Here is a 12932-nt window from a genome sequence, read left to right on the forward strand (position 1 = left end):
CGTGACCGCACAAGCGGTATACCAGAGACAGTGACATTGAGATAAAAGACACCGAGTCATCCGGGAAGTCATTGAGGGACACAGAAGTGTCAGGCCTGTTGGAGGAGCCACACAAAACATATGGCCCTGGCAAAACACATTCTTGTTTTTAAAAAGATTCATGAGCAGTTGAAAAAGGGGTGTGTAAAAAACAAAAGAATAGGGTTGAACCTCCCTAAACTCCTGTCACTACACTATTTAGTAAGAAAACAGAAAAGGAGAGAGTCTCACTATTTAAAGTAAGAGAATGTAGGTGACAAATCTGCGGCATCTCACAACTTGCCATTGTCTCTACAGTATATACGGTGGCCACTCAGAGCTTCACAGCAGCAGTAGATAAAGAATTCAGATCTCTTCTACTCCAAAGAGCACAGATCCATGGCCTGTAAGTGCTAGCCAGTACAGGGGCTGTGGGTCAGTGAGCAGCTCTCTCTCCGTCCAGTAGAGGGTATCTGTGCACATGAACATCCCCCAGTTCATTACAATAGATGCATCCGACGAAGCGAGCTGTAGCTCACGAAAGCTTATGCTCAAATAAATGGGTTAGTCTCTAAGGTGCCACAAGTCCTCCTGTTCTTTTTGCGGATACAGACTAACACGGCTGCTGCTCTGAAACCTTACAATAGACAGGTACTCATTGCTCCTGCACCCCGCACAGCAGAGGAGCCATGGGTCTGTGATGCAAGTATCTATTTTAAAACCGGTAACAGCCCTTTCGGAGAAGCAGGTAACCTACCAGTAATCCAAGGCCGTAACACAGCTGTCAAGCTCAATGAGGGAAAAGAGCCTGTCACATTTGTTGCCACTGATATCAAAGAATTCTGTGTAACAGAAAAAAAGAGAAATCCCACGAATCTCAAAATTAGCATCAACATCTTGACGTTTGGTGTTCATGCAAAGACAGACCTTTTGAACCTATCACATGCATCTGTGTTTATTTAGACATTCTGCCATGCAAACATGCCGGTTGCTGAACAGGTACTGCAACTGACCGACACTACTGCAGCCATACAGAGCAGGACCTCATGCTCGCTGCAGTCAATGGCAAGGCTTCCGTTAATGTCAGTGGTGCAGGATAGGGTCCAGATCGTCACAGGAGGGAATGATTTGTCTCTATTTACCAATAATCTGATCAGTAGACGCTATCGCCAACAGGTTGATATTAGACAGACACACCATGTCAGTGACCCACATCTGCTGACTGGGCCGTCGTCCAGACTGGTCAAGCTACATAGAAGTGGAAACATACATTGAAAACTCAAGTAACCCCAAAATAGTTGCAAATCCCACTCAAAGCTCACGTAATCAAGCACTACCATGCATCAGTCTATGGGCTTAAGCAGGGTGTAAGCAATGCATAGGCCTTGGGTTCGCTGTCTGACCTGAGGAGAATTTCCCCCTAAGTTAGCAGCAGCTCTGGTATTTTCCACCCTGAATGAGAGCCCCAGACCAGCACTTATTTTTAAATAGGAAGAGTTTTACTGCTGAAATGGTAGAAAGATGCAGTGATTCAAGGGTCTAATTGATCTTGTCCTATAGTGCTCATCTCTCATTCATTATCTTGTGTTTAGTTTATAAGAGGAGAAAACTTAGCAGATAGATCAAAACTTGAGCTGAGACCAGGTGCTTCTGTTTAAAGAGATTCTCCAGGGAAATTAGTGCACAATATTCCTTCCATGAGAAATGGTTCATTTTCCCCTTATACTCCCTCAATATTAGGGTTTTTGTGAGTGCTGGAATCCAGAAGAGAAGGCTTTGACCCCAACCTCTGCATCCAGTGTAGCAGAGCACTGCCTTGCCACTTACTAAAGTGATTTGGTGATTTAGAAATACTTCATACAATGGGCAAAACTCTCCCCTCCGATCCATGCTGTGGGTCTCTCATCTGCAGTGGGGGGCTCTGTGGTGCATCCACACTTGTGGAATCGCCACTCATGGCAATGGGATGTCGCACATGCAGAACGAGCACTACATATGCAAAGGAGACACCTGCACTGTGTATTCAAGCTCCATGAGGGCATGGGTTGAGACCCCCAGGGAGGCCACATCCACCTCATTTCTAGAGGGCTAAATGGGAGGATGTCATGGTCTGGGAAAGGTTGAGAGCCCTGCATTATGTGGATTAGAGAGAATCTAGCCCTTCACTTCGATCAAGTTCATGAGCCATGTACCTGGACAGTGCGGAGTAGTTTGAACGTGTCACTCCAGTAGAGTAAGATTCCATCCCGGCTGACTGTCAGGAATCGCCCTGAGAGATTCCAAACACTACTTTTCTTGGCCTTTTCATTCCTGTCCATTGCCTGGCCCTGGTTTGGGAAAAACTGCACCTTGATGATTTCCTGGCCTTGGATCCTGAGCAAGGGAAAGGAGTGAGACAGGAGAAATGGAGCAGAATGGTCAGGAAGCAGAAGGGTAACACAGGCCTGTAAGAGGGCAGGAATGGAGCAGGTGGGAACACAAGAACTGAAAGGTGATGACCTTATACAGCCTGATGGGGCACTCAGCACTTAGCAGAAATTTGAAACTCCGGCCCCTGAGCTGAGGAGCTTTTGATGCAAGTTGAGTCAGTCTCAGCCTCACAGAGAGAGAGAGAGAGACACAAGGCAAAGTGGTGGGAGTGGGAAGGAGATTTTCACACTATCAGGTTATAAGGTTACTGGTGTTCACACTGCAATGTCTCCAACCCCTTAGCACAAAGATACATTACAGCATATAAAGAAGAAAATACCCGTTGGAGGGACTGTCATGTGTGGAAGTAAATTGAAACCCGGACACTTCACGTGGGATGTTTTTTTTCAAGCTGGAAACAAATTGTTAGTGAAGATGGGCTGAGCCTTTGGGTGCAGCTTAAAAAACCCTGTATTACACAGGATAAACTAGATGATCGTAAGTTTAAGATCAAAAGAGACACTAGGACTGAAGTATTTACAGCGTACCCTTTTCTGTGAGGCCTGGACAACAAAAGACCCACCTGTCCCTTTATTTAATACCCTAGAAACTGAAGCCAGCCAGAGTCTCCATGGTTCTGGAGCATGCTTCCCTAGTCGCTAACCTCCAGTTCATGCTGCAAAGCTCACCTATTGCCAGGCTCTATCCAGGTAGGAAGGAAAAGGGATGCATGACTCGGGGGAGAGTTTTGGCTGGGTTGGAGAGGATCTGAGTTTAAACAAAACAGAGTCAGAAGCAAGTGTGCAAGACAAGTTAGCCATATTTCGCCACACTCGCTCTTTGTTCTTCATCATAGCACCAACCCCAAGTGGTATCACACTGGCAGGTCTGAGAAACAGGCAACACCTCACTTTCAAGTGACCCCCGGAGAAGGGAGTGTTGTCATTTCTCATGCTCTGATTTGTTGCTATAACAGCAATAATCTACTGTGTCCCTAGTTATACTCACAATATGCTACTGAGACTGAATAAATCCTGACGGGAATTCATCTCAAGCAGCCATTTCACCTAGGCTATTATCTTTCATAGAGGTTGTTCCTTAAATGATTAGAGGCGAGTTTATTAAGCCAATTTCATATGGGAAGATGCACATGTTTGTCATTTGCTGTTAAATTATTTTTAAAAAGACATTTTTCGCAGCTAGGATGTCACAAGAACACACTAAACTGGAAGACAAATACAAGCGGCTTTAATGTGAATCACTCCTCCTCAGACAGTAATGGCTAAGAGCTTACACTGGAATGATTTTCATGGGGGTCTGAAAAAGCAGAGGAGATTGGCTTTTCAGCATGTCATCCTTTCCTCTGTACTCTCGCAATATATAGTTCAGATATTCTTCCTGTGAGAGAGAACAATTTCATCAGCATAGCATAAAAAGGAGAGCAGAATTAATTATCTCAAGTCCTGTGGTGCTGACAGATGCAGCAAGAACTATGGCAAAGATAATAGGAATAGCAGGAAACTCTGCCTTCCCCCAACATTAAACCAAGGTAAATAAAAATCAGGAAATTTTTGCAACTGCTACATAACCACCATTCTCTTTGATTAGAGCACAGTATTACCCAGCCCACGGAGCCATCACAATCAGTGTCAATTTTCATAAATATGATATCAATATCTTCTTCAGTAATATTGTCCATTATCTTCTTCATTGCCTTGCGGAACTCCTTAATATCCAGCCCTGGGAGAATAAGCACAGTATATTCAGCCCTAAACTTTTCCAGACAATTATGTCTATTGAAAAAATAGACTGAACAGAGCACTTCAAAATGGCAATTAAGTATCAAAAGCAATTCCCCCCAAAAAACAATGGGGGCAGATTTCTCGATAATTTGTGCATACAAAAAACACATGCAGTTGGGTATCTAATTTGCTCATACAATCTATTGCAACTGTGTAAGTAACATATCGATGTGTGCAAATGCTTATAAATTACTTGTTTACATACGCAATTTCCAAATCTGCATGCACTTCTGCAGTAGTTGTGCACACTGGTAAGCACCAAATAAGTGCAGAACTTCTTTGAAAGTCTGATCATGGGCAAACAGATTTTTGAACAGGGGCCCCTAACTAAGTTTTTCCTAGAGTGTCTAAACCTGACTCACAACGTGGAGCAATGCTCTTGCCCCTAGAAAGCATTAGCCCAAGTTTTATTACCTACAAACCTTGGTCCAGTGCCTAAAGAAGGGAGTGAGGCAGCTTACAGATTTTCATGGCGAGCAGTAAATAAAATAGGAGGAAAATAAGAGAAAATGCTTTTCTGTTTTCATCTAGTTTTCATTTCAATTGAAATTTTCCAGACTGCTCTATTTTCACTTGTACCCTATTGTGTCTGCTGTTAAAATAATCCCTCTGAAACCTAAACTCTACCACTGCAGAAAAATCATCCTGCTGGGGGTGGCTGGGTACAGTATGTGGCTCTCAGACACGCTACGCACAATGTCTCTGTCAGCCAGTATTTAAACTTAGGCTGCTCTTTGGCAATACTAGAGAACTACACCCAGGATCATGCAGGGATGTCCAGATCAGCATCTCTCAAAGTCAGGCTACAGATCATCCCTCCTCAAAGACGAACAAAAAACTCAGCCATAGGGAAAAAAGCCTAAGCATAGAGGAAGGTTAATATCTAGCCACATGTCTTGATAAGTACAGAATTGGGAACCCGAGAGCTGGGGTTTAGCCTTGGTTCTGACCTGTTGCGACACCTTGGATTAGTTACACACTCTGTGCCATATTTTTCCATCTGTAAACTACCCTGCTGCCACACTGGGAGCATGTGAGGCTTAACTTATGCTCTTAAAGAAAGTCAAGATTTTCAGCTGGAAGATGCTATGGAAGTATTCGTGTCATTATTACAATGTGTGATTTTACCCTATTTAAACCAAACCTAATTAGAGAGAGTGGTAAATTTGTTCTCTTGGCTTCCTGACATCTAGCAACTGAGGAAGAGGAAATCGGAGTCTGCTTCACCATATAGAAACCCAACGCTATCACAAAGAATGGGTGATATAGACTTGCTGAGAGAGGTAAGCTGGAAACCTCTCCAGTGGAAAAATCAGGTCCAAAGTAAAGGATGAAGCTTGAAGGGGCTAATCTGGTGGATGCTGTTGTGTAGACTGCATGCTTCTTAACAGCAACAGAGATAGCTGTGAAACTAAAAAAGTGACCAAAAGAGCAGTTATCTAGAGACTGAAATGCTTTGGGAAATGCTGCATCATCACCTCCTCCCTTGTCTAAATCCGCTTCCCGGAATGATTGCTCCAATTTTTGCAAATGCTCATAATTGATCTGGTCCTCAACTTGCTGGGCACGGGAGGTATCGGTGGATTCTGGGAACCTCCGTATTTGTTTGGGAGATGAGCAGCTCGAGACAGATTTCCTCAGAAGTCCAGTGAGCTGAAAAAACAGTTGGGATCAAGAACAGCATGTGCAGAGTTTTTATTCCACCCAAGATAGCCCTCTTTACTCAGGTCTCACAGAAATGCGGCAAGAGCAGGAGGCCAGTAAACATCTTATAAGCAGTAACCTTATGAGCGCATATACAGATAAGCAAGAGAAATGGCCCCTCTGCCAAAGACCTTAGAAACTGAAGGTCCAGTTCTCTAAACTCTTGTCCATGGAAGTAGTCCTCACTATTGATAGTAGCCCCACGGAATTCAACAAGGGTAAATCCATGACAATGCAGAGACCCCACACAAGGTCTTGTGCACCACAACTCTCACTTAAGCCCCACTGCATTACTACAGTATCATTAATTTTAAATCACTTAAGAAATACAGGACCCAATTTATAGCTGCCACCAAGCAATTACCTTTACACAGAGGGCTTCATTGGCTGGGGTACAGCCGGCATAGCTAGCTCTCTGCCATCCTCCTGGCACAAGGGGCATGGCAAAGGCAAGACCAGAAACAAGCAGGCATGGCTAAGCTCTGTCTATTCCCAGCTGCTACGCAGGCCCATTTGTCCCAGGCAGCTGGGTGCAAATCAGCACAGCACTCAGGCTGTTTCGATCTGTGCTGCGAGCTGAACTGGCCCCTCACTGGTCCAGGATAGGAAAGGAGCAAGATGAGCATAAAGCCAACATTCCCTGCACCCACTCACCGACTGCACAGAGTTTAGCCCCAAAGCCAGGATGAACTGGGCACATTGTGGTTTCAAACAGGAAACACTGTGGTAAGTTTCAAGTTTAAAACAAAATATTTCCCTTCCCCATCTGATACCTTAAGGTAAAGGTATAACCATTAAAGCTTGCTTTAAAAAAATAAACACATGACCAGCAGTTCTTAAAGTCATTTAAATCTGAGGGAAAAAAATATAGCTGGATGCAGATATTAAAGGGGACATGAAATATGGCACTTGAGAGAAGCAAGGATATCATTCAACCTTCCAAAATATCGATGTGTACAGTTAAGAAAATAAGACCACCACATCAATCCAGCTCCATTTGCATTTTAGGAACACTTGACAACAGCCCTTTTTCACATAACACTCTGTCCATCAATACCATTTCTGCTCATTTACCTTTTGCCCCATTTGATGCTGTTTAAGGCTTCCTTCATCTTCAGAATCGTTGCCTGCCCTGAAATGTTAAATGTAGCTGTATTTGCTTTGGGGGTGGGAAAGAGATTGTAATCATTAATAAGACTGCAAATCTTTCGACCCTTAAAATGGCTATTCAGGTAATATTTGTATTAAAGTAATTTCAGTAAAAATTAGCGTAACCTGAAGTGGGACATGGCCCTCTCTATACTGCCTTAGGTACTACGATGTCCATAGTTCTTACTGTAGAGCTATGTAATCCTGAACTCATCCTGCTAGCTATGGAAGAATTTGATCATGAGAGGTGCTAAAGCAGCTTGACTGGGGTCTCAAACACGCAGCCCGCAGAGTTATTTGCTGCAGCCCGCCAAGCTCCCCGTCCCGCCCCCTGGAGTTATTTCCTGCGGCCGCCAAGCTCCCCTCACCCACAGCCCCCGCCCCCCCCCGCCCCACGCCAGCACGCCGCGTCTCCGCTCCTCTGCCTACCTCCAGGCACTTCCCGCCACCAAACAGCTGTTTGGCAGCACTTAGTGCTTTCCAGGAGGGGGGAAGCCACATGCTCAGGGGACGAGGTGGAGAAGAGGCGGGACAGGGTCAGGGATTTGGGGAAGAGGTTGGAATAGGGGCAGGGAGGGGGCAGAGTTGGGGTGGGGATTTTGGGGAAGGGGTTGGAATGTGAGCAGGGAAGGGGCGGGGCCTCATGAAAGGGATGGAGTGGGGGCAGGACTGGGAGCAGAGGAGGGGGCTTTTGTATCTTTATATGAAAAGGTGTCAGTGATGCGGCCCTCAGGCCAATGTAGATAAGAACGGCCAAACTGGGTCAGACCAAAGGTCCATCCAGCCCAGTATGCTGTCTGCCAACAGTGGCCAATGCCAGATGCCCCAGAGGGAGTGAACCTAACAGGTAATGATCGAGTGATCTCTCTCCTGCCATCCATCTCCACCCTCTGACAAACAGAGGCTGGGGACACCATTCCTTACCCATGCTGGCTAATAGCCATTAATGGACTTAACCTCCATGAATTTATCCAGTTCTCTTTTAAACCCTGTTATAGTCCTAGCCTTCACAACCTCCTCAGGCAAGGAGTTCCACAAGTTGACTGTGTGCAGAACTTCCTTTTATTTGTTTTAAACCTGGTGCCCATTAATTTCATTTGGCAGCCACTAGTTCTTATATTATGGGAACAAGTAAATAACTTTTCCTTATTCACTTTCTCCACACCACTCATGATTTTATAGACCTCGATCATATCCCCACTTAATCTCCTCTTTTCCAAGCTGAAAAGTCCTAGCCTCTTTAATCTCTGCTCATATGAGACCCATTCCAAACCCCTAATCGTTTTGGTTGCCCTTTTCTGAACCTTTTCTAATGCCAGTATATCTTTTTTGAGATGCGGGGACCACATCTGTATGCAGTATTCAAGATGTGGGCGTAACATGGCTTTATATAAGGGCAATAGGATATTCTCAGTCTTATTCTCTATCTCTTTTTCAATGATTCGTAACATCCTGTTTGCTTTTTTGACTGCCGCTGCACACTGCGTGGACATCTTCAGAAAACTAACCACAATGACTCCAAGATCTCTTTCTTGATTAATTGTAGTTAAACTAGCCCCCATCATATTGTATGTCTAGTTGGGGTTATTTTTTCCCATGTGTATTACTTTACATTTATCCACATTAAATTTCATTTGCTATTTTGTTGCCCAATCACTTAGTTTTCTGAGATCTTTTTGAAGTTCTTCACAGTCTGCTTTGGTCTTAACTATCTTGAGCAGTTTAGTATCATCTGCAAACTGCCACCTCCCTGTTTACCCCTTTCTCCAGATCATTTATGAATAGGTGGAATAGGATTGGTCCTAGGACTGACCCTTGGGGAACACCACTAGTTACCCCTCTCCATTCTGAAAATTTACCATTTATTCCTACCCTTTGTTCCCTGTCTTTTAACCAGTTCTCAATCCATGAAAGGATCTTCCCACTTATCCCACGACTACTTAATTTACGTAAGAGCCTTTGGTGAGTGACCTTCTCAAAGGCTTTCTGGAAATCTAAGTACACTATGTCCACTGGATCCCCCTTGTCCACGTTTGTTGACCCCTTCAAAGAACTCTAATAGATCAGTAAGACACAATCTCCCTTCACAGAACCCATGTTGACTTTTGCCCAACAATTTATGTTCTATGTGTCTGACAATTTTATTCTTTCCTATTGTTTCAACTAATTTGCCCGGTACGGATGTTAGACTTACCTGTCCGTAATTGCCGGGATCACCTTTAGAGCCCTTTATAAATATTGACGTTACATTAGCTATCTTCCAGTCATTGGGTACAGAAGCTGATTTAAAGGACAGGTTACAAACCACAGTTAATAGTTCCGCGATTTCACATTTGAGTTCTTTCAGAACTCTTGAGTGAATGCCATCTGGTCCCAGTGACTTGTTACTGTTAAGTTTATCAATTAATTCCAATGTAGTGGCCCTTGTAGTGATTTGAGTTTGAGATCCCTGACCTTGACCTTGAATTGAAGTCATTTAAGGCCTGATTTTCAGACATATGCAGAAAGTCCAGCTAAAGTCAATGGGAGCTGCATGTGCAGGCCCTTAGGTGTTTTACAAGTTTGAATTAACCCTTACAATGCCCCAAGAAGGTAGAGATATTTTTATTCCCATTTTACAGATGGGGAAATTAGGGGAGAATTTCAGTGCACTTACACATTAATTTACTACATCATCCTAGCAAGGAGGCAGGATGGATTAAGAGAAGGGTTTACTATACTGGAGGGTGGCTCAGAGAAGAAGCAATAAATTAACTAGGTATTGTGAGAAGCAAAAAGTTCCTTGGGTGTCCTGTCTTTCATCACTCACCATGCCACAGAGGGATGAATACTGATCCTATGAGTCTCTGAGCCCACCAAAAAGCTGCTCAACTTCTCAGAGGTAGACATTCTCCCTGTTCCTGCTCCTGCTGTGTATCCACTGGGGACTTCCAGCCCAAGGCCCTCAGCAAACTCAACTATGATGTCACCTCTGGATTTGTGACATCACCCACAGAACATCAGGCAGACTGCTTTCCCCAGCCTCTGTTGGAAGGGGTTCTCTTCCTTAGAAAGGTTGGGTGGAGGTCTCCATGCCAAGAAGCCATGGAGCAGCCCATTACTATCCCTCTCCCGCAAAGCAGCTGGATGAGGAGAGGGAATTCCTCTTCAATTGCGCCATCGAGAGCAACACACGCACATATATGCACCAGAGATGACTTGAGGCAGGAGCTCTACAAAGGATCCATAGAACACAAGAGAGGAACATAGCAGAGGCCATTTCCAGGGATTTATGGCTAGAGATCCTTTCCTTTTCCTGCCCTTTTCAAGGGCTGCTAGGAGAGCAGTCTCTGCAGTGGATCCACAGTCAGGACTCCCATTGGTCTTGGTCATTAAACCAGCCCCTCACCTCCCAGTGACAGGATGACTGAGAGAAAGCCAAGCAGAAATGAGGTTTGTATTTAGATTTTTTTGAGCTGATCTCACCTCAATTGTCCCTCCATTTTAGGCGAACTTGCTGCTTGTTTATTTGATATAAAATATTGAATCATGAAGTTGAGGTTATGTTGAGACTTATGTTAATGTAATCCCACATTATTTTATCCAGGAAGCTTTACTGTTCTTGTAGCTCCCATTGGAACAGCAGTAGATTCAGAGAGATCCTGGAAGATTAAGAGGCAACCAGTTTATGAAGCTACTTTGCAAAAGGACGTCACTCTTCCGGGGCCTTGCTGAAATTTCTTGCAGACCTCAGAAAAAGCACCCTCAGTTCCTGTTTTCTACATTTCCTGACAGGTCAGCCACAGATTTTTAAAAGGCTGCTGTTTGAAAGCTAGCCAAGCTTACTAAGAAAAATTTGCTTTAAAGAGACAAGCACATCTTCTGACAAACACCACTGTCTTCCAGATCACGTCTCTATGGCCGGCAGGCAAAGAATGGGTTTGTGCCAATATTTTACTTCTATACAATGTAGAAATAAGGTGGCTGCTTCAACCTTAAACAAAGGGTTTTTTCCCTTCACCTAAGTAATATCAGGAAGGTCAAATTTAGCTTTGTACCTGTTTGGGTTGAAGCCTCTCTCGGACAATGCCAACTTGTGCACTGGAAGTTCTTGGCCTCTAGATAAAGATTCAATACCCACATCCTTTTCACAAATTATTTTTTAATTCCAACTATTAATTCAGCTAGTTGAGTGAAGTAGGGGTTTCCAAAATGAGTTTTAAACCTCCCATTCCCTTGTCTAATATAAAAGCTGTAGGTTTTACCCAGGCTCTCTCCAATTTTTGGTAGGTATTGCTATTTAGGATATCACACATATCCCACTCTCCAGCTCCAACCACCAAATACCAAGGTCTTCACCCATCCCACCTGGAGAATATACTGTTCAACATTCATAAATGATACAGGAAAGGAGGTAAAGAGTAACGTGGCAAAGTTTACAGAGGATACAAAACTACTATCTTGAGTAGTTGCTGACTGCCAAGAGTTACAAAGGGATCTCACAAAACCGGGTGACTTGGCAACAAAACGGCAGATGAAATTCAATGTTGATATGTGCAGAGAACATACGTTGGAAAACAATCTCAACTATACATATAAAATGATGGGATCTAAATTCGCTGTTACCACTCAAGAAAGATCTTGGAGTCATTGTGGATAGTTCTCTAAAAACATCCACTCAGTGTGGAGCGGCGGTCAAAAAATCAAACGGAAAGTTGGGCATCGTTAAGAAAGGAATAGAAAATAAGACAGAAAAGCTCATATTGCCTCTATATAAATCCATGGTTTGCCCACCTCTTGAATACTGCGTGCAGGTGTATTGGAATTGGAAAAGGTTCAGTAAAGGGCAACAAAAATTATTAGGGGTATGGAACAGCTTCCGTATGAAGGGAGATTAATAAGACTGGGACTTTTCAGCTTGGAAAAGAAATGACTAAGGGGAGGGATATGACTGAGGTCTAATAAAATCATGACTGGTGTGTAGAAAGTAAATAAGTGTTATTTACTCACTCTCATAACACAAGAACTAGGGGTCACCAAATGAAATTAATAGGCAGCAGGTTTAAAACAAACAAAAGGAAGTATTTCTTCACATACCACACAGTCAACCTGTGGAACACTTTGCCAGAAGATACTGTGAAGGCCAAGACTATAACAGAGTTCAAAAAAGAACTGATAAATTCAAGGAGGATAGGTCCATCAATGGCTATTAGCCGGGCTGGGCAGGGATGGTGTCCTTAGCCTCTGTTTGCCAGAAGCTGGGACTGGGTGACAGGGGATGGATCACTTGATTGAATGTCCCTGTTCTGTTCATTCCCCGTGAAGCATCTGGCACCGGCCACTGTCAGAAGACAGGATAATAGGCGACATGGAACATTGGCCATACTGTGTGTCTTGAAAACTTAGGATAAAACATTTTCACAGACCATTCTTATGAATGAACCACTAAAGCAGACTGGTCTGTGAAAATGTTTTATCCTAAGATTTGAAGACACACTAGGAAGGAAAACTGCCCAGTTGTGAAACCAAGGGGCTAACAAGCTAATAGAACAGTAGGATTACCAGATGACCACTAACATCAAGCTTCCCCCTCTCAGGGCAGGAAAATCACCAAAGTTCACCATTGAAAATCAGGCAATGAAGCCCATAAAAAGAAAGCTAGAATGTCAGGGGGACAAAGTGTGCTCTGAACCCATCTAATAACAGCACAAATGCTTTTCATAGGAATACGCCACTATAGTAAAGGAAGCAGAGAACCTTCTATTTGATCATTACAGCTGGCAGAAACTACCGCCATCTAATAAAACAAGTGGCTGCAGAATCCAATCATGGGCCCGCAAGCACCAATCCTAACTCCCATCCCAACTTTAC

At 43.8% G+C, this 12932-nt stretch overlaps 1 protein-coding gene across 1 annotated transcript in view; it reads right to left on the minus strand.

Moving 5' to 3' along the window:
- EFCAB8 (EF-hand calcium binding domain 8) overlaps window positions 1-11629 on the minus strand; it is a 39871-nt gene extending 28242 nt beyond the window's left edge. Inside the window, exons 1-8 of the mRNA XM_027824980.3 lie at window positions 9892-11629; window positions 7008-7065; window positions 5708-5882; window positions 4049-4167; window positions 3722-3825; window positions 2211-2391; window positions 1161-1266; window positions 776-860 (exon numbers count right to left, since the gene is read on the minus strand). Coding sequence (XP_027680781.2) covers window positions 776-860; window positions 1161-1266; window positions 2211-2391; window positions 3722-3825; window positions 4049-4167; window positions 5708-5882; window positions 7008-7065; window positions 9892-9971 — 908 coding nt within the window. The 5' untranslated portion in view covers window positions 9972-11629. The remainder of the gene's footprint in view (window positions 1-775; window positions 861-1160; window positions 1267-2210; window positions 2392-3721; window positions 3826-4048; window positions 4168-5707; window positions 5883-7007; window positions 7066-9891) is intronic.
- Window positions 11630-12932: the final 1303 nt, after the last annotated feature.

The sequence above is a fragment of the Chelonia mydas genome, chromosome 13 (genome assembly GCF_015237465.2).
Source record: "Chelonia mydas isolate rCheMyd1 chromosome 13, rCheMyd1.pri.v2, whole genome shotgun sequence".
NCBI classification, from domain to species: Eukaryota; Metazoa; Chordata; order Testudines; family Cheloniidae; genus Chelonia; species Chelonia mydas.